This window comes from Lampetra fluviatilis, chromosome 62 (assembly GCF_964198595.1).
Source record: "Lampetra fluviatilis chromosome 62, kcLamFluv1.1, whole genome shotgun sequence".
Lineage (NCBI taxonomy): Eukaryota > Metazoa > Chordata > Hyperoartia > Petromyzontiformes > Petromyzontidae > Lampetra > Lampetra fluviatilis.
Genome location: NC_136336.1, coordinates 2,217,078 through 2,244,827, shown reverse-complemented (window position 1 = coordinate 2,244,827; position 27,750 = coordinate 2,217,078). Strand labels below are relative to the sequence as shown.

The following is a 27,750-nucleotide window of genomic DNA, read 5'->3' as shown; positions in this document are numbered from 1 at the left end:
CTTCCACGTCGCCACGGTTTGCAATGGAGGGTGTGCTCTACAAATGGACCAACTACTACAACGGTACCGCGGATCCACTCCTCGGCTCCCCGCGCCCGCCCGCTCGCTTCCTGCTCCCGCGCCCGGGGTCTTTTGCCTCTCTCCAGCGAGCGGCACGCCCCAGGGATGGTTGCCAAGTCGCGCCTCTGCGGCCCCGGCGCTCCGGGTCACTAGGCCTCTCGGGGTGTGGGTTGAGACCTCGGTCTCGCCTAGGTCGTCCTGCCGGGCAGCTGCTGCCTTCCCCAACGGGCGAGGCGGCTCGGTCCCCCCCCCCCCCCCTCATCTCCTCCTGGAGTTTTTTTTAAATAAGTGAAAACTTAAATTTAAAATGTTTCCCGCGCAAACTAGCGTGAGGGGGCGCTCGTCCCTTCTTCACAGGCGCACTTAGCCAGTGCTGGAAATTCCCCGTTCTCATGGCCGGGGCCAGTTTATCCACAGGACAATAATTTGATGTCCCATAACGAACGTGTGGTAACACAATCATTTGGTGCGCGCCGGAATTGAGGCGAGCATCGTACAGAGAGAGGCCTTCCCCATTCATGCAGGGACGCAAAGTAATCTTGGCGTTATCGATTTAAGACGAGCAAACTCGGGACCACAAGGTGGTGTCTCATTAGCAGCAGCAGCAGCAGCAGATGCGCTTTGAATTAAGAACCAGAAAGACCGTGCGGATGATGGGTTGTGTAAAGAAGCACTATTGTTTGTTTTACACGGAGAGAAATGATGTTGCGAAGGAGACGTCGCCGATCTGTTTTGTTCACATCCCACACAGCGACGCGAGTGATGATGTCTCAATTGCACGCTGTACCCGCCTCGTAATCCGTTGGCCATAGCAACCGTATATACAGAGGACCGCAGAGCTTGCGGTCGAACTTTCGCTTGTCCGCGGCCGCCTCCTCGCGGCTACCGAAGTCATTCTGGATAGCTCAGGAAATAGAGCTTCACAGCTCACCGGATTTCTTCCAATCTAAATGCGGATTCTCTAAAGATGAAAATGCGCGGAGGCGCGCCATAAGCGATTGAAACAAATACGAATGTTGGAAGCCATCCATCTGATCTGATCAGTGCCCCATGTGTGTGCTCGCGTGTGCGTGTGCGCTCGTGTATGTGCGTGTGTTCGTGTGTTTGTGTGTGTGCTCGTGTGTGTGTGTGCTGTGTGTGTGTGCTGTGTGTGTGTGTTCGTGTGTGTGTGCTCATGTGCGTGTGTGCTGTGTGTGTGCACGTGTGTGTGTGTGCTCGTGTGTGTGTGCTCGTGTGTTCGCGTGTGTGTGTGCTCGTGTGTGTGTGTGCTCGTGTCTGTGTGTGTGTGCACGTGTGTGTGCTCGTGTCGCGGCTGCAGGCTGGCAGCCGCGCTGGTTTGTGCTGGACGGCGGCGTGCTTTCCTACTACGACCACAAGGAGGACGTGCGCAAGGGCAGCAAGGGCAGCCTGAAGATGGCCGTGTGCGAGATCCAAGGTGGGGTGGGGGGGCGGGAGGGAGGGGGGTCGGGGGGGTGGGGGTCGGGGGGGTTGGGGGTCGGGGGGGGTGGGGGTCTGGGGTGGGGTCGGGGGGGGGTGGGGTCGGGGGGGTGGGGTCTGGGGTGGGGTCGGGGGTCGGGGGGTCACCCACCGGACGGACGACAGCTCCGCTCGTCTTTGAAACTCGTCGGTGTTTAGTTGAGTAATAATAATACAAAATGTATCATTGCGCCATCCCGTCCCAGGATCCCAATGCGCAATGCATGAGAAGCAGGAAACGAAAAAACAACCGGCCCAGACTAAAGAGGGAAGGCTCAGTTTAAAGAGCTGGGTTTTCAAAGCAGACTTGAATATATCGACCGACTCCGATCGCCTGATTTCAAGTGGTGAGGCGTGTTCCATAGCCTGGGTGCCATGCTGACAAAAACCCGATACGCCAAACGAGACCTGAGGATTGCCGAGCAGTTGGAGATCATAAGGTGTTAATGACTTTGATGGAATATATACAGGGTGCTTCAAAAAAATGTGCCTCCAGGCACTTGTTGACAATGATGGCGAACAAGTTGAGACTTTGACTTTTTGAAGCTATTAATGTACATTTTTAGTGGTAGGAACCTCCTGGTTACACCAGCCCACAGGGGATTATTGTGTCCGTCGTGCAGGGAGGGGCTGGGTGGGAAGGGAGGGGCTGAGTGGGGAGGGGAGGGTGGGGAGGGGTTGGGTGGGGAGTGTGGGTGGGGAGGGTGGGGAGGGGTTGGGTGGGGAGGATGGGACTGGGTGGGGAGGGGCTGGTCACCCCGTGGTGCCCTTATAAAACTCAACGTTTAACCTACTCACGCCGGCTTGTGCCCACCCTCACAGTCGGCCATATTTGCGGAATACACCACGCCGCCGTTGACCCTGGCCATTGACCGAGCAACCCAACGTTCCTACCAGCTCCCTCCGCAGGAATGTGTTTATCATGTTAAAGTGTATGATCTGTTCTTTTTTCATTAATAACGATAGTCCCATATAAGTGTTAACATTTTTTCTAAGCACCCTGTAAATGTCTTAGTTCCTACTCCTGTAAAGGACCAACGGACAAGATCCACTCTGCGCCTGAATGGACAATTGAGCGGATAGCAAATCTAAAATTACATCTTTAATCTGCTGCCATGAATCCATACGAAAGAATAAGATTAGCACAACATGCTTTCCTCCGCAACTTAAGCTTGTACAGTAAAGCTAAAGCGCTTCGATGGTATTTGTGCGAATTGCGCTTCAGAAAACTAGGTTTATTATTTTCATGTTATTGTTGATTGTCGTATGCATGTTGAACTTCTTTTGCACCATACGTAGCCAACTGTGCTAATCGGAAGTGCGGGGAAGAACAAATTATAATGATGATCAGTATTATTCTTTTTTCTACTCCTCCTACTGCGCCTTGTGTTGTGCCGTTGATGTGCGTGTGTGTTTGTACGTAGAAGTGGAGTCCCTTCCGTCAGCAGTGTTCCGACTGAGCAATTACAGCGCTGCACCTTTAAAATGAAAACATTCGTAGCAAGAGCTCATTACCTACCCCCCACTCAGTTTTTTTTCTATCCACTGCTCGTTACCCCCTCCCCCGCCGCGTGTGTCGCCGTGTCCCCCTCTACCACCCCGTACCCTCCCCCCCCCACAGTGTGCCCGAGCGATGACTCCCCGCCTGGAGCTGGTGATCCCCGGCGAGCAGCACTTCTACTTGCGCACGACCAGCGCCGCGGAGAGGCAGGGCTGGGTGGTGGCGCTCGGCTCCGCCAAGGCCTGCCTCACCGACAGCCGCACGCGCAAAGAGAAAGGCGAGCGGCGTCCCCCCTCCTCCTCCTCCTCCTCCCCCTCCCCCTCCTCCCCCTCCTCCCCCTCCTCCTCCTCCCCCTCCTCCTCCTCCCCCTCCTCCCCCTCCTCCTCCTCCCCCTCCTCCTCCTCCCCCTCCTCCCCCTCCTCCCCCTCCTCCCCCTCCTCCTCCTCCCCCTCCTCCTCCTCCTCCCCCTCCTCCCCCTCCTCCCCCTCCTCCCCCTCCTCCTCCTCCCCCTCCTCCTCCTCCCCCTCCTCCCCCTCCTCCCCCTCCTCCCCCCTCCTCCTCCTCCCCCCTCCTCCTCCTCCCCCTCCTCCTCCCCCTCCCCCCTCCTCCTTCGCTCGCATGGCCGCCCTCTGTCGCCGTCACTCATTCCTCAACGCTTGTAACACGCCAGCGTCCACCCCCGCCCACCCCCCCCGTCAATCCGACAATTCTATCCTTTCAACTGGTACAAAAACTGACACCTTTATACAAGGGGTTTGCAATAACCGCAACACAAGCAGTCTAAATGCAAACAAAAAGAAACAACTCTGATAATGGTCAGTTTTTGTACCAGTTGAAAGGGTAAAAACCTATTACTATATTTTGCCACTGGTAAAGGAGATGTCTCATCGTGTAAATTCTATCCGGTCATCGTTTTGTGAGCTGAACGTCAGGCGCCTTGAGTTAAGGCGCTCTATAAATATACGATCAGATTAGAAATTAGATCATGGCGCAATGATGCTACCGCAAGTCACAATATTCTTTTTTGTTGTTGTTATGATGTTTCCAAGTTGATCGTGATTGAGTTGTCGAGGAACAAGGAAGTGTCTGGGCACCACTGCTGTGTGTCTGGACACGCCCTTGACAGCGCAGCCCATTGCGCAATGAACGACCAGGCAACATCTGTGTTGTTAAGAAACCCTCTGCCACCTGACGCAGCCGAATGGAATTATTCAATTGCCACGTGGTGTACGAGTGATTTATTATCATTTTGACTTCGCTTACTGTGGGGGGGGCGGGGTTGTAGAGAGAGTCTCATGACCTTGCCACCGCACGCGATCGCTTGGGTTCGATCCCGACCCTGATGCCTGCTGTACGTTTGGAGGTTTGCGTGTCTCGCTCTCCCCGTGGTCGTGTGGGTTTTTCTCCGGGTCCTCCAGTTGTTTCCCCTCCACATTTAGAATCGACGTCACGCGTTCAGAGTATTTGGCTGCTGCTATACATTTCCACATGATGATGATGATGAGCCCACTTCCTTGAGCTATCAATTGTGATGGCCAGGCCGCTTCTGAAAAAATACCTATATAGCTCAGTGGGCCTTGCCTAGTAAAATACAAAGTTGTTTAGTTAAATCTTCTTGGTTCTTTCGGTAAAGTCACGTAGAAGGGAAATAATAAAATAATAAAAATAAAACATAATAAAATAATTCTCGCAACGCAAGCAGCCGTCCTCAGGTGAAGAACAGGTCTGTCGGAAAGACAGCGTCTGAATGGGCACCACCAGGCTTGGCAGCGTATATTTAAGCTGGGTGGGAGGGGGGAGGGGCGCCTTGACATAGGAATTTGCATATCAAAAGGTTTCAAAGTCATATTATGCCCGTGCATTATGCAGAATGCAGGATTAGCAGCAACAAAGGGAGGAGGTAGGGTTAGCAGTAATAGAGGGAAGGAATTTTAATAGTAAGGAGCTGCAGCAGCTAAACCACCACGTAAAAAACTAAAATATAAACTACATCAGTATCATCAATATACTAAATATACTCTCCAATAAGCTGAGCTACTAGCAGTAAGTCATACATTACAATTCTATGTCGCAAAAAATAGAATATGCCTCCAGCTAATAATATAATAATATGGAGGCATATTATTATATTATTATACTTTAGTTAAATTGAATAGAAATGTGGACGGTGCCGCTTGAATCTGCGCCAGGCTTCTTGTGGACAGCGAGGGCCAGGAAGTCCTTCCGCGACGATTTCGTTTGAGCTGTGGCGTGTGGTGGGAGCGCGTTCTTGCAACACGCATTTGTCCGGATTGTTACACGGCCTCACAGATCGGTTATGACCCGTGTAATATTGGCTTTGTGTTATTGTTGTTGCAAATTCGAGGACATCCTTTGCTGACCCGCCCATACTGGACATCCGTGACAAAATAGCTTTGTAGCTCACTTGATATCGCCAGTCCGCAGTAAACAATCTCATTCTGACGTCCGCTGGGTGTTTTTTCATTTTCTTCTGCACGCGTGAGCAGAAATCATGGAGGCGAGCGACTCGCTGTGCTCCAAGATGTCCGAGATGCGTCTCTACTACGACCTCATGACGCAGCAGGTGTCGCTCATCCGCCAGGGCATCCAGGAGCCGCGGCCCGACGTGCAGGTGAGACGCGCCGTCACGGAAAACCGTCGTGCAAACGCACGCACACACACACACAGATATCCCCGTATCGCCTTGAACAGACTGTTGGGGCAGGTGCTGTTTAGCGAGTAGCGCCTATGAAGGCCGGAATGGCACACGAGGGGGTGGGTTGGCCAGCACCATGCTCCGCCGCACCAGGTACTCATTTGAGGCCGAGTTGACCTAGGGGGGGGGGCAGGACCGGTTCAGATAATCCTCACTGGTGTTGACTGTGAGCGGGAATCGAACTCGGGTCGCCGGACGCACCCGGACGATGCTTTCCCAGTTGTCGGATAGCTTGTCCGTGCGGATTGCGTCTTGTGTGAACGCCGGTGGGGGAGTTTGCAAACGTGTGTGGGGTGGGAAGGAAGCGCAAGCCAGACCCGGAACCCAGCGATATCTCAAGCTCTGCACGTGCTTATGTTGGGGATATTTGGCCAACTCTCTTCAATAGAGTTTGTTTGTGTGGAAAGACTCGCCCGGAGAAAACCCACGGTGCCGGTGAGAGGGAGGCGCAGCACTCAATCTCCAACAGTGGCCCGGGGCTCAGTAGTTCCTGTGTTCGACTTTTTGGCCCACTCCATTATTGAGTGGTTATACATGTGGCAAGAAAACCCAGAGTGCCAGGAGAAATCCCATATAACCAGGAAGATTTAACACCGATCCAACGCTGTGTTGATACGTGTTGGAGGAAAACGGGAGTGTGTCCCGGAGAAAAACCACCACGCGCGCGAGGGGGCAACACGCTATCCCACACAGACGGAACAGGTGGGAGTTCACGTCCACGTGCCGCTGGCGAGCCAGGCTGCTGTGTGCCGCGTGGATGGCAGCGTGTCTGCGCCGTTGCTCTGTGCGTGGTAGAGGATGAGCGAGGCGTCGTCCCTGCTGAGCGCCACCTGCGACACGTTCGTGCGCGCCTTGGAGGAGTGCGTCCACACCGCCGCCAGCAGCGTGCGGCCCTCCACGCAGCAGCAGCAGCAGCAGCTGCTGGCCCCGCCGGCCGTGATGTCGTCCACACCACGCAGCCCGCAGCGTCCAGCCAGGGTACGCGGGTACACGGGCACACGCTCGCTCCACCGCTCGTCCCACCGCTCGTCGCCATCGTCGCCCCCCTTGTGGGGTGGCGATGGCGGTGGTGCAAGCGCAGTGGCGACGGTCGCGCATCGCAGCAAGAAGGAACCGGGTTCGATTCCCGACTCGGGCGTTTCTTTGTGTGGAGTTTGTATGATCTCCCAGCTCTTCTACAGTGAGAGTGGAGTGATTGCAGTTTGTATGATCTCCCAACTGTTCTACAGAGTGTGAGTGAGTGAGTGGAGTTTGTATGATTTCCCCCTGTTCTGCAGAGTGAGTGAGTGAGTGGAGTTTGTATGATCTCCCAACTCTTCTACAGTGAGAGTGGAGTGATTGGAGTTTGTATGATCTCCCAACTGTTCTACAGAGTGTGAGTGAGTGAGTGGAGTTTATATGATTTCCCCCTGTTCTGCAGAGTGAGTGGAGTTTGTATGACCTCCCCCTCTTCTGCAGAGTGAGTGAGTGAGTGTAGTTTGTATGATTTCCCCCTGTTCTGCAGAGTGAGTGGAGTTTGTATGACCTCCCCCTCTTCTGCAGAGTGAGTGAGTGAGTGTAGTTTGTATGATTTCCCCCTGTTCTGCAGAGTGAGTGAGTGAGTGGAGTTTGTATGACCTCCCCCTGTTCTGCAGAGTGAGTGAGTGAGTGGAGTTTGTATGATCTCCCAACTCTTCTACAGTGAGAGTGAGTGAGTGTAGTTTGTATGATTTCCCCCTGTTCTGCAGAGTGAGTGAGTGAGTGGGGTTTGTATGACCTCCCCCTGTTCTGCAGAGTGAGTGAGTGAGTGGAGTTTGTATGTTCTCCCCCTGTTCTGCATGAGTTTCCTCCGGATTCTCCGGTGTTCCCCATAGCTAATTACACACACAATATATCTATTGGCAAAAGCATCCCAATTCAGATTGTTTTAAATGACCTGCAAATTACTCCATTAGGATCTCACACACACACAGCAACATCGCCCCCCCCCGCCCCCTCCTCCTCCCCCCGCTGTGAAACGCAGCGGCGCCTTCCTGCGTGGTGATAGCCTTGCAGCGGCGCTCTGAGAACACCAGCGCCCATACCCAACGTGCACGGCTCGGGGCTGGGTGCGCGAGTTGCCGCTCGGGGTGACGCTCTGCTCTGCTCCCCCTCCGTCTCGTTCGCAGGTCAAGAGTCAAGGTCGCGCGTCGCACACGGAGAGGTGAACGAGCACCGACACTCGCACCACCGCCCCTTCGTTCGCTCCGTTCACTCGTTCATTTACTCCGTTCACTCACTCATTCACTTTCTGTCTCGCTCGCTCGCTCTCGTCGCTCTCTCCCAGAGTCCATCTGTATGCATCCATCCGTGCATCTATCCACCCTTGCGTCCACCCTTGCGTCCACCCTTGTGTCCCCAGCACCGCGAGGTCCCTACTGAGACAGCCCCCGTCCTCCCGCAAGCGCGAGCCCAACAACAACAGCAACAAGAGCGGCAGAACCTCCTCGTCCTCGTCCTCCTCCTCGTCACGGCGGAGGCTGGCCATGGCGTCAACGCGAGTCGGGGCGATCGTGGAGGAGGTGGAGGAGGAGGCGGCGGCGGTGGAGGCCCCTGCAGCCGAGGGAGCGTCCCGGCCAGAGCCGACGGCCGCAGCAGCGCCCCGTGAACCCGCATCTCAGGAGGCCGCGGCGAGTGGAGTCGCACCAGATGGAGCGTCACGTGACGCAGACACGCCGCAGCAGGGCGCGTCACATGACGCAGACGCGCCGCAGCAGGCCGCGTCACATGACGCAGACACGCCGCAGCAGGCCGCGTCACATGACGCGTCACATGACGCGTCACATGACGCAGACATACCGCAGCAGGGCGCGTCACGTGACGCAGACACGCCGCAACAGGCCGCGTCACATGACGCAGACACGCCGCAGCAGGCCGCGTCACGTGACGCGTCACATGACGCAGACACGCCGCAGCAGGCCGCGTCACATGACGCAGACGCGCCAAACCAGACCACCACGCCACTTGAAGTGATCGCGGGGAGCGACGCGTGTCCGAGGTTCGAGACTTCGGACGTCGCTACACAGGAATCGTGGAGACCCGGAGAACACCGACGGGACGGGGAAGACTCCACGGTCGACGGTGATGATCCTAATGCCGCTGCTGCCGATGCTGCCGATGATGCCGATGATGCCGATAGTATCAACGACGGTCATTTTGATGATGCCTATGATGGTAACGATGCTGACGATGGCGACGTGGGCACTGCTGGGCATGGGGAGGAGGGCGGTGCGGGAGAGAACTCGGATGCCGGACACGTGGCCGATCGGGGATTCGATTCGGAGACACTGGGCGAGGGTGAGGACTGTCGGGGTGAGGGTGAGGACCGTGGTGGTGAGGGTGAGGGCCCTGGGGTTGACGGTGAGGACGCTGGTGGTGAGGGTGAGGACGGCGGAGGTGAGGACGCTGGGGGTGAGACGGTGGAGACCTTCTTCGGTGTCATGGCTCAGAGGTGAGAGCGTCGCGGGTTGCTCCGCTGAGTGAGTGTGAGCACGCGGCTCGTTGACACGGCCAGCAACAAACAGCACTGCTATCGAGTTGTTGGCGCGTGTCTTGCATTGAGGTGGGCGGGGGTGAGTGAGCGGGTGAGCAGATAAGCGAGTTAGTGCATGGATGGACGGGTGAGCCGAGTTTGTGAGAGGGCGAGCGGGTGAGTGCGTGGGTGAGCGAGTGAGTGCGTGGGTGAGTGAGTGAGTGCTGTTGTGACCTGCAGTGTGGTGGTGTTGGTGGTTGAACACCGCGTGGTGATGGGTGAAATGGAGCATCTTGGTGAACCTATAACACCTGGGTCTGGCCCGTGACCCGCCAGTGAGGCATGCTTCACGTGATGGCTTCAAGGTGCATCTAGCCTGACACATGCGCCGTGGTGACGTCACTGCGTCCGTTGTTGTGGTAAATAGTGGAGTGGTGGTGCAGTGGTTAGCGCACTGCGCTACGAACCCGGCGACCCGAGGTTCGATTCCCAGTCACGGCCAACATCGGCTGTGACTATCTGCACCGGTCCTGAGCCTCCCCTTGGTGGACTCAGCCTGAAATAAGTACAGGGACTCCTCTACTTACGAATATTCGACTAACAAACTTTTTGAGATACTTACAAACCTGTCTGGATGTCCAGTTGCCTGTTGGGACCGAGAGTCGTAAGTTCAACCGCCGCTCAATAGATGGCGGTGGTGGCATCTACATCTGCAGAACGTGAAGAACCAGTTGCATCTACATCTGTAGAACGTGAAGAACCGGTGGCATCTACATCTGTAGAAGGTGAAGAACCAGTGGCATCTACATCTGCAGAACGTGAAGAACCAGTGGCATCTACATCTGCAGAACGTGAAGAACCAGTGGCATCTACATCTGTAGAACGTGAAGAACCAGTGGCATCTACATCTGCAGAACGTGAAGAACCAGTGGCATCTACATCTGCAGAACGTGAAGAACCAGTGGCATCTACATCTGTTGAACGTGAAGAACCAGTGGCATCTACATCTGCAGAACGTGAAGAACCAGTGGCATCTACATCTGCAGAAGGTGAAGAACCAGTGGCATCTACATCTGCAGAACGTGAAGAACCAGTGGCATCTACATCTGCAGAAGGTGAAGAACCAGTGGCATCTACATCTGTAGAACGTGAAGAACTAGTGGCATCTACATCTGCAGAACGTGAAGAACCAGTGGCATCTACATCTGCAGAACGTGAAGAACCAGTGGCATCTACATCTGTAGAACGTGAAGAACCAGTGGCATCTACATCTGCAGAACGTGAAGAACCAGTGGCATCTACATCTGCAGAAGGTGAAGAACCAGTGGCATCTACATCTGTAGAACGTGAAGAACTAGTGGCATCTACATCTGCAGAAGGTGAAGAACCAGTGGCATCTACTTCTGTAGAACGTGAAGAACCAGTGGCATCTACATCTGCAGAACGTGAAGAACTAGTGGCATCTACATCTGCAGAACGTGAAGAACCAGTGGCATCTACATCTGCAGAACGTGAAGAACCAGTGGCATCTACATCTGTAGAACGTGAAGAACCAGTGGCATCTACATCTGCAGAACGTGAAGAACCAGTGGCATCTACATCTGTAGAACGTGAAGAACCAGTGGCATCTACATCTGTAGAACGTGAAGAACTAGTGGCATCTACATCTGCAGAACGTGAAGAACCAGTGGCATCTACATCTGCAGAACGTGAAGAACCAGTGGCATCTACATCTGCAGAACGTGAAGAACTAGTGGCATCTACATCTGCAGAACGTGAAGAACCAGTGGCATCTACATCTGTAGAACGTGAAGAACCAGTGGCATCTACATCTGTAGAACGTGAAGAACCAGTGGCATCTACATCTGTAGAACGTGAAGAACCAGTGGCATCTACATCTGTAGAACGTGAAGAACCAGTGGCATCTACATCTGTAGAACGTGAAGAACCAGTGGCATCTACATCTGTAGAACGTGAAGAACCAGTGGCATCTACATCTGTAGAACGTGAACAACCAGTGGCATCTACATCTGTAGAACGTGAAGAACCAGTGGCATCTACATCTGTAGAACGTGAAGAACCAGTGGCATCTACATCTGTAGAACGTGAAGAACCAGTGGCATCTACATCTGCAGAACGTGAAGAACCAGTGGCATCTACATCTGTAGAACGTGAAGAACCAGTGGCATCTACATCTGCAGAACGTGAAGAACCAGTGGCATCTACATCTGCAGAAGGTGAAGAACCAGTGGCATCTACATCTGTAGAACGTGAAGAACTAGTGGCATCTACATCTGCAGAACGTGATGAACCAGTGGCATCTACATCTGTAGAATGTGAAGAACCAGTGGCATCTACATCTGCAGAACGTGAAGAACCAGTGGCATCTACATCTGCAGAAGGTGAAGAACCAGTGGCATCTACATCTGTAGAACGTGAAGAACTAGTGGCATCTACATCTGCAGAACGTGAAGAACCAGTGGCATCTACATCTGCAGAACGTGAAGAACCAGTGGCATCTACATCTGTAGAACGTGAAGAACCAGTGGCATCTACATCTGCAGAACGTGAAGAACCAGTGGCATCTACATCTGCAGAAGGTGAAGAACCAGTGGCATCTACATCTGTAGAACGTGAAGAACTAGTGGCATCTACATCTGCAGAAGGTGAATAACCAGTGGCATCTACTTCTGTAGAACGTGAAGAACCAGTGGCATCTACATCTGCAGAACGTGAAGAACTAGTGGCATCTACATCTGCAGAACGTGAAGAACCAGTGGCATCTACATCTGCAGAACGTGAAGAACCAGTGGCATCTACATCTGTAGAACGTGAAGAACCAGTGGCATCTACATCTGCAGAACGTGAAGAACCAGTGGCATCTACATCTGTAGAACGTGAAGAACCAGTGGCATCTACATCTGTAGAACGTGAATAACTAGTGGCATCTACATCTGCAGAACGTGAAGAACCAGTGGCATCTACATCTGCAGAACGTGAAGAACCAGTGGCATCTACATCTGCAGAACGTGAAGAACTAGTGGCATCTACATCTGCAGAACGTGAAGAACCAGTGGCATCTACATCTGTAGAACGTGAAGAACCAGTGGCATCTACATCTGTAGAACGTGAAGAACCAGTGGCATCTACATCTGTAGAACGTGAAGAACCAGTGGCATCTACATCTGTAGAACGTGAAGAACCAGTGGCATCTACATCTGTAGAACGTGAAGAACCAGTGGCATCTACATCTGTAGAACGTGAAGAACCAGTGGCATCTACATCTGTAGAACGTGAAGAACCAGTGGCATCTACATCTGTAGAACGTGAAGAACCAGTGGCATCTACATCTGTAGAAGGTGAAGAACCAGTGGCATCTACATCTGTAGAAGGTGAAGAACCAGTGGCATCTACATCTGTAGAACGTGAAGAACCAGTGGCATCTACATCTGTAGAAGGTGAAGAACCAGTGGCATCTACATCTGCAGAACGTGAAGAACCAGTGGCATCTACATCTGTAGAACGTGAAGAACCGGTGGCATCTACATCTGTAGAAGGTGAAGAACCAGTGGCATCTACATCTGCAGAACGTGAAGAACCAGTGGCATCTACATCTGCAGAACGTGAAGAACCAGTGGCATCTACATCTGCAGAAGGTGAAGAACCAGTGGCATCTACATCTGCAGAACGTGAAGAACCAGTGGCATCTACATCTGCAGAACGTGAAGAACCAGTGGCATCTACATCTGTAGAACGTGAAGAACTAGTGGCATCTACATCTGCAGAAGGTGAACAACCAGTGGCATCTAGATCTGCAGCACATGATGAACCAGTGACATCTACATCTGTAGGAGATTTTAAAGCCATTCCCCGTGTTTAGTGTACACGCCATACAACATCTTTGGAATCGACAGGAGTAAAGTTGAACTCGCGAACAAATTGACTTACGAACAGTTCCTCCGTAACCGAAGTCGTTGGTAAGTAGCGGTGTGCGTATAACCATCGGCACCGGTGAGAGACAAAGGCGGCCGGGCATCGTGCTGGCCACACCACCCGTTCGTGTGCCGTGCCGGCCCTCACAGGCGCCTCTCGGCAAACGCCGCTCGCCCCCAACGGTCGATCAAGCGGCTCCACGGGGGACCTTTGTCTTTGTCTCTCGGCCCAGGTTCAGCGACGCGGAGCTGCAGGACGAGCAAGGGATCCACGTGGAGCCGTTCCTGAGGGCGTGCGCCTCCATCGTCCCCGTGCTCGGTAAGGCGCAGCTCGACACTCCCAGCCAGGTGGATCACCATGGCCGTGTCGGAGACTCTGAACGTCTCGGGGGGCTTCGTTCAATCCCGCGGGTCTGGGTGTTCCTCTTAGGGGGTTCAACATGGCCATGTTGGAGACTCTGAACCCCGAGGGGGCTTGGGTCAATCCCGCGGGTCGGGGTGTTCCTCTTAGGGGGTTCAACATGGCCGTGTCGGAGACTCTGAACCCCGAGGGGGCTTGGGTCAATCCAGCGGGTCGGGGTGTTCCTCTTAGGGGGTTCAACATGGCCGTGTCGGAGACTCTGAACCCCGAGGGGGCTTCGTTCAATCCCGCGGGTCTGGGTGTTCCTCTTAGGGGGTTCAACATGGCCGTGTCGGAGACTCTGAACCCCGAGGGGGCTTCGTTCAATCCCGCGGGTCTGGGTGTTCCTCTTAGGGGGTTCAACATGGCCGTGTCGGAGACTCTGAACCCCGAGGGGGCTTCGTTCAATCCCGCGGGTCTGGGTGTTCCTCTTAGGGGGATCACCATGGCCGTGTCGGAGACTCTGAACCCCGAGGGGGCTTCGTTCAATCCCGCGGGTCTGGGTGTTCCTCTTAGGGGGTTCAACATGGCCGTGTCGGAGACTCTGAACCCCGAGGGGGCTTCGTTCAATCTCGCGGGTCTGGGTGTTCCTCTTAGGGGGATCACCATGGCCGTGTCGGAGACTCTGAACCCCGAGGGGGACTTGGGTCAATCCAGCGGGTCTGGGTGTTCCTCTTAGGGGGTTCAACATGGCCGTGTCGGAGACTCTGAACCCCGAGGGGGGTTTTGGTCAATCCCGCGGGTCGGGGTGTTCCTCTTAGGGGGTTCAACATGGCCATGTCGGAGACTCTGAACCCCGAGGGGGACTTGGTTCAATCCAGCGGGTCTGGGTGTTCCTCTTAGGGGGTTCAACATGGCCATGTCAGAGACTCTGAACGTCTCGGGGGGCTTCGTTCAATCCCGCGGGTCTGGGTGTTCCTCTTAGGGGGTTCAACATGGCCATGTCAGAGACTCCGAACCCCGAGGGGGACTTGGTTCAATCCAGCGGGTCTGGGTGTTCCTCTTAGGGGGTTCAACATGGCCATGTCAGAGACTCTGAACCCCGAGGGGGACTTGGGTCAATCCAGCGGGTCTGGGTGTTCCTCTTAGGGGGTTCAACATGGCCATGTCAGAGACTCTGAACCCCGAGGGGGACTTGGTTCAATCCCGCGGGTCTGGGTGTTCCTCTTAGGGGGTTCAACATGGCCATGTCAGAGACTCCGAACCCCGAGGGGGACTTGGTTCAATCCAGCGGGTCTGGGTGTTCCTCTTAGGGGGTTCAACATGGCCATGTCAGAGACTCCTAACCCCGAGGGGGCTTGGGTCAATCCAGCGGGTCTGGGTGTTCCTCTTAGGGGGTTCACCATGGCCGTGTCGGAGACTCTGAACCCCGAGGGGGACTTGGGTCAATCCCGCGGGTCTGGGTGTTCCTCTTAGGGGGTTCAACATGGCCATGTCAGAGACTCCTAACCCCGAGGGGGCTTGGGTCAATCCAGCGGGTCTGGGTGTCCCTCTTAGGGGGTTCACCATGGCCGTGTCGGAGACTCTGAACCCCGAGGGGACTTGGGTCAATCCCGCGGGTCTGGGTGTTCCTCTTAGGTGGATCACCATGGCCGTGTCGGAGACTCTGAACCCCGAGGGGACTTGGTTCAATCCAGCGGGTCTGGGTGTTCCTCTTAGGGGGTTCAACATGGCCATGTCAGAGACTCTGAACCCCGAGGGGGCTTGGGTCAATCCCGCGGATCTGGGTGTTCCTCTTAGGGGGTTCAACATGGCCATGTCAGAGACTCTGAACCCCGAGGGGGCTTGGGTCAATCCCGCGGGTCGGGGTGTTCCTCTTAGGGGGTTCAACATGGCCATGTCAGAGACTCTGAACCCCGAGGGGGCTTGGGTCAATCCCGCGGGTCTGGGTGTTCCTCTTAGGGGGTTCAACATGGCCATGTCAGAGACTCCTAACCCCTAGCGTGCTTGGTTCAATTCAGTTTCATTTATTAGGTATAGCCCTGTGAGCAATTCGGCTTTTGAATCGGGTGCAACCGCAACAAACAAAAAACTAAAACATGAACAAGAAAACATTTTAAAGTGACTATGGGGGTCTGGGTGTTCCTCTTAGGGGGTTCACCATGGCCGTGTCGGAGACTGAGCTCTGAGCCAGCACCGCCGCTTAGACCCTCCAATTCACACCACGGGCCTCGTCGCCTCTGCTTCTTGCCGGTCTGCTGGGCGGTTCATAATTGCCGGCTCACCGTGCGGTGCCCCACGTGCGACCCCTGACCCCTGCGCGTGCCTGCGTCACCACTACCCCCCTCCCCTCCTCCTCCCCCTCCCCAGACAAGCTGGGCCCCACGGCGTTCGCTCCGGTCAAGCTCGACTTCGTGGGCAACATCCGGGTGAGTGCCGCCCCCCCCCCCCCCACCAGACCCCGCTTGCCCATTGTTGTCTCGGCCGGCAAGGCCTCCCGGTGAGCCGAGCGGCTCCCGTTACGAGGACGGCCGCAGCCCAAGGCCATCGGCAGTGGCGGCCATTTACAGGACGAGTTACTCCGAGAGCCATAGAGTTACACGGAGATCCATAGAGTTACACAGAGATCCATAGAGTTACACAGAGATCCATAGAGTTACACAGAGATCCATAGAGTTACACAGAGATCCATAGAGTTACACAGAGATCCATAGAGTTACACAGAGACCCATAGAGTTACACGGAGATCCATAGAGTTACACAGAGATCCATAGAGTTACACAGAGATCCATAGAGTTACACAGAGATCCATAGAGTTACACAGAGATCCATAGAGTTACACAGAGACCCATAGAGTTACACAGAGATCCATAGAGTTACACAGAGATCCATAGAGTTACACAGAGATCCATAGAGTTACACAGAGACCCATAGAGTTACACAGAGACCCATAGAGTTACACAGAGATCCATAGAGTTACACAGAGATCCATAGAGTTACACAGAGATCCATAGAGTTACACAGAGATCCATAGAGTTACACAGAGACCCATAGAGTTACACGGAGATCCATAGAGTTACACAGAGATCCATAGAGTTACACAGAGATCCATAGAGTTACACAGAGATCCATAGAGTTACACAGAGATCCATAGAGTTACACAGAGATCCATAGAGTTACACAGAGATCCATAGAGTTACACAGAGATCCATAGAGTTACACAGAGATCCATAGAGTTACACAGAGAGCCATAGAGTTACACAGCGATCCATAGAGTTACACAGAGATCCATAGAGTTACACAGAGATCCATAGAGTTACACAGAGATCCATAGAGTTACACAGAGATCCATAGAGTTACACAGAGATCCATAGAGTTACACAGAGATCCATAGAGTTACACAGAGATCCATAGAGTTACACAGAGACCCATAGAGTTACACAGAGACCCATAGAGTTACACAGAGACCCATAGAGTTACACAGAGATCCATAGAGTTACACAGAGATCCATAGAGTTACACAGAGATCCATAGAGTTACACAGAGATCCATAGAGTTACACAGAGATCCATAGAGTTACACAGAGATCCATAGAGTTACACAGAGATCCATAGAGTTACACAGAGACCCATAGAGTTACACAGAGATCCATAGAGTTACACAGAGACCCATAGAGTTACATAGAGTTACACAGAGACCCATAGAGTTACACAGAGACCCATAGAGTTACACAGAGACCCATAGAGTTACACAGAGACCCATAGAGTTACACAGAGAACCATAGAGTTACACAGAGATCCATAGAGTTACACAGAGACCCATAGAGTTACACAGAGATCCATAGAGTTACACAGAGATCCATAGAGTTACACAGAGACCCATAGAGTTACACAGAGACCCATAGAGTTACACAGAGAACCATAGAGTTACACAGAGATCCATAGAGTTACACAGAGATCCATAGAGTTACACAGATATCCATAGAGTTACACAGAGATCCATAGAGTTACACGGAGATCCATAGAGTTACACAGAGACCCATAGAGTTATATAGAGATCCATAGAGTTATATAGAGAGCCATAGAGTTACACAGAGATCCATAGAGTTACACAGAGATCCATAGAGTTATATAGAGATCCATAGAGTTATATAGAGAGCCATAGAGTTATATAGAGATCCATAGAGTTATATAGAGATCCATAGAGTTACACAGAGACCCATAGAGTTATATAGAGATCCATAGAGTTATATAGAGAGCCATAGAGTTACACAGAGATCCATAGAGTTACACAGAGATCCATAGAGTTATATAGAGATCCATAGAGTTACACAGAGATCCATAGAGTTATATAGAGATCCATAGAGTTATATAGAGAGCCATAGAGTTACACAGAGACCCATAGAGTTACACAGAGATCCATAGAGTTACACAGAGACCCATAGAGTTACACAGAGATCTATAGAGTTACACAGAGACCCATAGAGTTACACAGAGACCCATAGAGTTACACAGAGATCCATAGAGTTACACAGAGACCCATAGAGTTACATAGAGTTACACAGAGACCCATAGAGTTACACAGAGACCCATAGAGTTACACAGAGACCCATAGAGTTACAGAGAACCATAGAGTTACACAGAGATCCATAGAGTTACACAGAGACCCATAGAGTTACACAGAGATCCATAGAGTTACACAGAGATCCATAGAGTTACACAGAGACCCATAGAGTTACACAGAGACCCATAGAGTTACACAGAGAACCATAGAGTTACACAGAGATCCATAGAGTTACACAGAGACCCATAGAGTTACACGAAGATCCATAGAGTTACACAGAGACCCATAGAGTTACACAGATATCCATAGAGTTACACAGAGATCCATAGAGTTACACAGAGATCCATAGAGTTACACAGAGATCCATAGAGTTACACAGAGATCCATAGAGTTACACAGAGATCCATAGAGTTACACAGAGATCCATAGAGTTACACAGAGACCCATAGAGTTACACAGAGACCCATAGAGTTACACAGAGATCCATAGAGTTACACAGAGATCCATAGAGTTACACAGAGATCCATAGAGTTACACAGAGATCCATAGAGTTACACAGAGATCCATAGAGTTACACAGAGATCCATAGAGTTACACAGAGATCCATAGAGTTACACAGAGACCCATAGAGTTACACAGAGATCCATAGAGTTACACAGAGACCCATAGAGTTACATAGAGTTACACAGAGACCCATAGAGTTACACAGAGACCCATAGAGTTACACAGAGACCCATAGAGTTACACAGAGACCCATAGAGTTACACAGAGAACCATAGAGTTACACAGAGATCCATAGAGTTACACAGAGACCCATAGAGTTACACAGAGATCCATAGAGTTACACAGAGATCCATAGAGTTACACAGAGACCCATAGAGTTACACAGAGACCCATAGAGTTACACAGAGAACCATAGAGTTACACAGAGATCCATAGAGTTACACAGAGACCCATAGAGTTACACGAAGATCCATAGAGTTACACAGAGACCCATAGAGTTACACAGATATCCATAGAGTTACACAGAGATCCATAGAGTTACACGGAGATCCATAGAGTTACACAGAGACCCATAGAGTTATATAGAGATCCATAGAGTTATATAGAGAGCCATAGAGTTACACAGAGATCCATAGAGTTACACAGAGATCCATAGAGTTATATAGAGATCCATAGAGTTATATAGAGAGCCATAGAGTTATATAGAGATCCATAGAGTTATATAGAGATCCATAGAGTTACACAGAGACCCATAGAGTTATATAGAGATCCATAGAGTTATATAGAGAGCCATAGAGTTACACAGAGATCCATAGAGTTACACAGAGATCCATAGAGTTATATAGAGATCCATAGAGTTATATAGAGAGCCATAGAGTTACACAGAGACCCATAGAGTTACACAGAGATCCATAGAGTTAAATAGAGAGCCATAGAGTTACACAGAGACCCATAGAGTTACACAGAGATCCATAGAGTTACACAGAGACCCATAGAGTTACACAGAGATCCATAGAGTTACACAGAGACCCATAGAGTTACATAGAGTTACACAGAGACCCATAGAGTTACACAGAGACCCATAGAGTTACACAGAGACCCATAGAGTTACACAGAGAACCATAGAGTTACACAGAGATCCATAGAGTTACACAGAGACCCATAGAGTTACACAGAGATCCATAGAGTTACACAGAGATCCATAGAGTTACACAGAGACCCATAGAGTTACACAGAGACCCATAGAGTTACACAGAGAACCATAGAGTTACACAGAGAACCATAGAGTTACACAGAGATCCATAGAGTTACACAGAGACCCATAGAGTTACACGAAGATCCATAGAGTTACACAGAGACCCATAGAGTTACACAGATATCCATAGAGTTACACAGAGATCCATAGAGTTACACAGAGATCCATAGAGTTACACAGAGATCCATAGAGTTACACAGAGATCCATAGAGTTACACAGAGATCCATAGAGTTACACAGAGACCCATAGAGTTACACAGAGACCCATAGAGTTACACAGAGATCCATAGAGTTACACAGAGACCCATAGAGTTACATAGAGTTACACAGAGACCCATAGAGTTACACAGAGACCCATAGAGTTACACAGAGACCCATAGAGTTACACAGAGATCCATAGAGTTACACAGAGACCCATAGAGTTACACAGAGATCCATAGAGTTACACAGAGATCCATAGAGTTACACAGAGACCCATAGAGTTACACAGAGACCCATAGAGTTACACAGAGACCCATAGAGTTACACAGAGATCCATAGAGTTACACAGAGACCCATAGAGTTACACGAAGATCCATAGAGTTACACAGAGACCCATAGAGTTACACAGATATCCATAGAGTTACACAGAGATCCATAGAGTTACACGGAGATCCATAGAGTTACACAGAGACCCATAGAGTTATATAGAGATCCATAGAGTTATATAGAGAGCCATAGAGTTACACAGAGACCCATAGAGTTACACAGAGATCCATAGAGTTACACAGAGACCCATAGAGTTACACGAAGATCCATAGAGTTACACAGAGACCCATAGAGTTACACAGATATCCATAGAGTTACACAGAGATCCATAGAGTTACACGGAGATCCATAGAGTTACACAGAGACCCATAGAGTTATATAGAGATCCATAGAGTTATATAGAGAGCCATAGAGTTACACAGAGATCCATAGAGTTACACAGAGAGCCATAGAGTTATATAGAGATCCATAGAGTTATATAGAGATCCATAGAGTTACACAGAGACCCATAGAGTTATATAGAGATCCATAGAGTTATATAGAGAGCCATAGAGTTACACAGAGATCCATAGAGTTACACAGAGATCCATAGAGTTATATAGAGATCCATAGAGTTACACAGAGATCCATAGAGTTATATAGAGATCCATAGAGTTATATAGAGAGCCATAGAGTTACACAGAGACCCATAGAGTTACACAGAGATCCATAGAGTTAAATAGAGAGCCATAGAGTTACACAGAGACCCATAGAGTTACACAGAGATCCATAGAGTTACACAGAGACCCATAGAGTTACACAGAGATCCATAGAGTTACACAGAGACCCATAGAGTTACATAGAGTTACACAGAGACCCATAGAGTTACACAGAGACCCATAGAGTTACACAGAGACCCATAGAGTTACACAGAGAACCATAGAGTTACACAGAGATCCATAGAGTTACACAGAGACCCATAGAGTTACACAGAGATCCATAGAGTTACACAGAGATCCATAGAGTTACACAGAGACCCATAGAGTTACACAGAGATCCATAGAGTTACACAGAGATCCATAGAGTTACACAGAGACCCATAGAGTTACACAGAGATCCATAGAGTTACACAGAGATCCATAGAGTTACACAGAGACCCATAGAGTTACACAGAGACCCATAGAGTTACACAGAGAGCCATAGAGTTACACAGAGATCCATAGAGTTACACAGAGATCCATAGAGTTATATAGAGATCCATAGAGTTATATAGAGAGCCATAGAGTTATATAGAGATCCATAGAGTTATATAGAGATCCATAGAGTTACACAGAGACCCATAGAGTTATATAGAGATCCATAGAGTTATATAGAGAGCCATAGAGTTACACAGAGATCCATAGAGTTACACAGAGATCCATAGAGTTATATAGAGATCCATAGAGTTACACAGAGATCCATAGAGTTATATAGAGATCCATAGAGTTATATAGAGAGCCATAGAATTACACAGAGACCCATAGAGTTACACAGAGATCCATAGAGTTAAATAGAGAGCCATAGAGTTACACAGAGACCCATAGAGTTACACAGAGATCCATAGAGTTATATAGAGATCCATAGAGTTACACAGAGATCCATAGAGTTACACAGAGATCCATAGAGTTACACAGAGACCCATAGAGTTACACAGAGACCCATAGAGTTACACAGAGACCCATAGAGTTACACAGAGACCCATAGAGTTACACAGAGACCCATAGAGTTACACGGAGACCCATAGAGTTATACGGAGAGCCATAGAGTTACACAGAGACCCATAGAGTTACACAGAGACCCATAGAGTTACACAGAGATCCACAGAGTTACACAGAGATCCATAGAGTGACACAGAGATCCATAGAGTTACATAGAGTTACATAGAGTGACACAGAGATCCATAGAGTTACACAGAGATCCATAGAGTTACATAGAGATCCATAGAGTTACACAGATCTATGGAGTTACACAGATCTTTCACGTTCATACAGAGATCCATAGTTTTAGCATGGTTGGCACCACCGATTATCACGGTTGGCTACGGTACGGTGTGAAAGAAGTTGAACATACGTACAATTCGGGAGACAAAAGTTTTGTGGGGCACGAGTCTGGCGGCAGTCGGGGGCGGCGGTGGGGGTGGGGTGCGGGCGATGGTTGTGTGAGCAGGGTGAGAACTCGGGTGTTTGGTCGACAGAAAATCACGCAGAAGTACGAGACGGACCGGGCGGCCTTCCCCACGCTGCAGAGCATTGTGGGCCACGAGCTGAGCAGCGGCACCGCCCTGGTGCGCAACTCCACCACCGAGGCGCTGCTCTGGCTCAGGCGGTGAGCGCGGGGAGGGGGAGCGTCGGTGAGGAGTGTGAGGGTGGGCGCGTGGGGAGGAGAGGGTTGGGGTGAGGGTTGAGTGGTTTGGGAGGAGGGTGTTGGGGCGAGGCTGAGGGACGAGCGTGGAGGGTGCGAGTGGCTGAGGGTGATGACGGGGGTGAGCATGGGTGGTGATCCGCATGTTGGGGACGAGGTTAGTGTGAGGTGTGCGTGGTGAGAGGGTGAGCGCTTGGGAAGGAAGAGAGGGTGAGGGTGATGACGGGGGTGAGCATGGGTAGTTGAGGAGAGGGTGATGATCCGCATGTGGGGGACGAGGCTAGTGTGAGGGGGAGGCGTGCGTGGTGAGAGGGTGAGCGCTTGGGAGAGAGAGGGTGAGGGTGATGACGGGGGTGAGCATGGGTGGTGGAGGAGAGGGTGATGATCCGCATGTGGGGGACGAGGTTGGTGGGAGGCTGTGTGGTGAGAGGGTGAGCGCTTGGGAGAGAGAGGGTGAGTGTGCGTCACTGTGACGGCGTCGCTGGCGCGTCGCTCGGCGCGCTTCTTGGTTCGTTTGTCGCTGACCCCGTCGCGTTCCTCTCCTTCCCCGCCGCGTCCCCTCGGCCCAGGGGCCTCAAGTTCCTTCTGGAGCTGCTGACCGAGGTGCGGGAGGGCCAGGCCAACCTGCACGTGGCGCTCAGTGAGTCGCTCTTTGCTGTTCCTGTTGTTGTTGTAGTCGTTGTTGTGGTGCGATTTAGTAGAAGTTCAAGTGACAACTTTACTTTGTGTAGCCAGGTGAGACACACGGGAGGGCAGGATTACGCTCGGTTGCAAGAGGGAGTGGGTTAGTGAGAGAATGAATGAATGAGTGGGTGGGCGAGTGAGTAAGATTGTGGGTGAAGGAGTGAATGCGCGAGATAGTTAGTGAGTTGGCGAGAGAATGAGCGGGTGAGTTAGCGAATTAATGAGCGAGATGGTGAGCGAGCGAATGGGTTAAAGTTTTCAAGTGGACACAACGGATTGTGGATTGACCCGGCGGATGTGGTGGAGGCAGGGTGACTACCTCTCTCCCCGTGCACACACAGGCAATGCGTACGGGCGGACTCTGAGGCGCTACCACGGCTGGGTGGTGCGGGGGGTGTTCGCGGTGAGTGCCCTGGCGACTCGCCTGACCCAGAACCCCGGGGGAAACCCAGTGCAGAGCAGGGGGAGAGAATGCCAACTCCACACTCGCACCCACTTACAGCAACAACCGCCGTTCACGACTAAGTGGCGGTGACGTCACCACGGCACTTGTGCCAGGCTATGTGCACGTTATGGCCACGTGAAGTGTCGAAGGCTCGCTGGCAGGAGGAGGTCACGGGACAGACCCAGGTGCCATGGGTTGACTGACTGAGCTGACAGGAGGTCACGGGACAGACCCAGGTGCCATGGGTTGACTGACTGATGACAGGAGGTCACGGGACAGACCCAGGTGCCATGGGTTGACTGACTGAGATGACAGGAGGTCACGCGACAGACCCAGGTGCCATGGGTTGACTGAGTGTGATGACAGGAGGTCACGGGACAGACCCAGGTGCCATGGGTTGACTGACTGAGATGACAGGAGGTCACGGGACAGACCCAGGTGCCATGGGTTGACTGACTTTGATGCCAGGAGGTCACTGGACAGACCCAGGTGCCATGGGTTGACTGACTGAGATGACAGGAGGTCACGGGACAGACCCAGGTGCCATGGGTTGACTGAGATGACAGGAGGTCACGGGACAGACCCAGGTGCCATGAGTTGACTGACTTAGATGACAGGAGGTCACGGGACAGACCCAGGTGCCATGGGTTGACTGACTGAGATGACAGGAGGTCACGGGACAGACCCAGGTGCCATGGGTTGACTGCCTGAGGTGACAGGAGGTCACGGGACAGACCCAGGTGCCATGGGTTGACTGACTGAGATGACAGGAGGTCACGGGACAGACCCAGGTGCCATGGGTTGACTGACTGAGATGACAGGAGGTCACGGGACAGACCCAGGTGCCATGGGTTGACTGCCTGAGGTGACAGGAGGTCACGGGACAGACCCTGACTGAGATGACAGGCATATGCACCAGCCATTGCCCGGCTTGTACCAACCTGGATTTTAGCTGTCCAGCACCCCGCTCGTTTCACTCGCTCACACTCGCCATCGCCCACCCCTCGTGCGCCGTGATGTCCTTTACAGGTGCTACTCGCTAGCAGCACTTGCCCCAAAAGTCTGTTATTGGCTACACCCGGGAGCTTTATCTTTGCTGTGTGTGTGGTAGTTGATACTCGGGACACAGGCTGCTTGGGAAGGGCTTCACCCAGCAGTCGATAGAACGTGGCTGATGATGATGATGATGGGTGTCTGTTAGTGGCGGTATCACAGCTGGTGTAAGGCAGTGGCTAGATGATGGCTCACGATGACGCGCCGGGTGTTCCCGCAGCTGGCGCTGCGTGCGGCCCCGGCACTGGACGGGTTCCTGGCGGCGCTGACGGCGCGTGAGTGCGACCCCACGGGGCCCGAGTTCCGCGCGCAGCTGAACCGCGACCTGGACACGTACCTGGGCGCCATGCGGGCCCAGCTCGGGGCGCTCGACCACCTCTACGCGCAGAACCAGCTGGAGTCGGACCGCGTCGTGTGAGCGCCGCCGACAGCGCCATCCGCTTGGACAGCGCCTCCCACCTGGACCCCTGCTTCGACAGCGCCCGATAATATTACCATCGGCGCAGGATAATATCACGATCAGACCCGGATAATATCACGATCGGACCCGGATAATATCACGATCAGACACAGATAATATCACGATTGCTGTCGGCTAATGTCATGATCGGCACCAGATAATATCACAATCAGACCCGGATAATATTATGATCAGACCCAGCTAATCTCACGATCAGACCCGGATAATCTCACGATTGCTGTCGGATAATCTCACGATCGGCGCCAGCTAATGTCACGATCGGCGCCGGCTGATCACACGATCGGCAAGGACCCAATTGACGATCAGCGCCGAATATTTTGTTTTGCGCAATCGGCACCAGTGGTGTAACCAGTGGTGTCACGCTTTGGGCGCCTTCACGAGCGCCATCGCCTCACGCCGAAAATTGGCGGCGGCAATATTTATTTATATATCTTGGCTCGGTTACTGAGCGCAGCCACCAACTAGGCCCAAAGGGCAGGCGGTCAGCAACAAACAGCACCGTTCAATCCCCGGTGGGCAGCGCCGCCCCAACTTGGCAACCAACGTCATTGTAGTGCTCCTGTGACGTCATTGTAGTGCCCTGTGACGTCTTGTAGTGCCCCTGTGACGTCACTGTAGTGCCCCTGTGACGTCATTGTAGTAGTGCTGTAACGTCACTGTAGTGCCCCTGTGACGTCATTGTAGTGCCCCCTGTGACGTCATTGTTGTGCCCCTGTGATGTCACTGTTGCGTCACAGTGACGTCGCCGTGAGGTCACTGCGCGACCGTGCCCCCCAACCAACGGTTTGGCGCGAGTGGTGAAGAGTTGGGGGAGCGGTGGCGCAGCGGTTAGCGCGCATCGCCAAACTAGTCCGGCGTCCCGAGTTCCATTCCCGCTCGCGGCCGCCAACACGAGTGACGACTGTTACATGAACCGGTCGTGGGCCCTCCCCTAGGTCGACTCGGCCTCAAATGAGTTCCTGGTGCGGTGCGTAAAAATCGCCACTTGGGAGACAAAGGCGGCCACCCACTCCCACGTGTGCCACGCCAGCCTCCATTGGCGGTCGCTAACACCAATTGCCCCCAACAGTCTTTCAAGACTGCACGACGGGATCTGTGTGTGTGTGTGTGCACGCCAGTGTGTGTGTGTGCACACGCCAGTGTGTGTGTGTGCACACGCCAGTGTGTGTGTGCACACGCCAGTGTGTGTGTGTGTGCACACGCCAGTGTGTGACACCTTCAGGTATGTTCATGGGTAATGTTAATTCGCAGGGATTTTTTGTTTGTTTCGGGACAAATTGTCTTTTGGTTTGTCATGTGGGCTGGGTCACTTTGGGTGGGCGGGGTCAGTAAAGAGTGGGCGTGGTCAGCGGGGCTTGTGGGTGTGGTTAGTGGTGGTAGGTGAACAATGGGTGGGCGGAGTTAGTATGGGTGGGCGGAGTTAGGGGTTAGCGGCAGAGGTCGCAAACGGGTTTTGATTCCTTACCCGTACCCGGCCGCACCAGGGTCGCAAACGGGTAGCCGGGTATCGGGTAGGGTACGGGTGTCGGGTAGGGTATCGGGTCGGGTAGGGTGTCGGGTAGGGTACGGGTGTCGGGTAGGGTGTCGGGTAGGGTACGGGTGTCGGGTAGGGTACGGGTGTCGGGTAGGGTACGGGTGTCGGGTAGGGTACGGGTGTCGGGTACCCGGTTGCGACCTCTGGTTAGCAGGGATGGTGGGCGGAGCCAGTGGGGGTGGTGGGTGGGGTCGGGTGGGGGGAGTCAGAGTGGGCGTGGTCAGCGGGGCCTTGGGGTTCGTCATGTGGGGTTGTGAGTGTGGAGTTTGTACGGGGTGGGTGGGGCCAGTGTGGGTGGTGGGCGGGGCCAGTGATGTGGTGGGCGGGGCCAGTGATGTGGTGGGCGGAGCCAGTGGGGGTGGTGGGCAGAGCCGGTTTCACGCCCACCAGAATCCCCGTTGGAGCCGCAGGAGGCTGTTGGAATGGTACCGAGCTGACGTGCCGTGAGGTCAATGGCTGGGGAGGCACTGGCGAGTGTCAGAGCCAGATTCACACGCTGAGGGGGGCGTGTCCTCACTGAGGGGGTGTGTCTTCACTGAGGGGGTGTGTCTTCACTGAGGGGGGCGTGTCCTCACTGAGGGGGCGTGTCTTCACTGAGGGGGCGTGTCCTTATTGAGGGGGGCGTGTTAGACACGTCCCCATCAGTGAGGCAGATGTGATGGCTGCTTCCCCTGGTTCTTTTTCATTGCAGTTTCATGACGAGACCAGCGAGCCTAAATATCTTTATACACGTACGTGAAGTTAGTTACCTGGAGTATGGAAGGCGAGGACATGAAACGAAGGGATCTACAAACATTACATTGGTGGCA

At 52.5% G+C, this 27,750-nt stretch overlaps 1 protein-coding gene across 1 annotated transcript; it reads left to right on the top strand.

Moving 5' to 3' along the window:
• Positions 1–10: 10 nt before the first annotated feature.
• LOC144951339 (pleckstrin homology domain-containing family A member 8-like) lies at positions 11–26,929 on the top strand. Its single transcript, XM_078881542.1, is given in 14 exon segments — positions 11–63; positions 1,379–1,495; positions 3,158–3,177; positions 3,179–3,314; positions 5,545–5,669; positions 6,549–6,731; positions 7,901–7,935; positions 8,134–9,222; positions 13,409–13,494; positions 15,886–15,944; positions 22,578–22,708; positions 23,314–23,384; positions 23,770–23,831; positions 25,147–26,929. Coding segments are annotated over 14 exon segments (2,352 nt in total). The 5' UTR covers positions 11–23; the 3' UTR covers positions 25,345–26,929.
• The last annotated feature ends 821 nt before the right edge of the window (positions 26,930–27,750 follow it).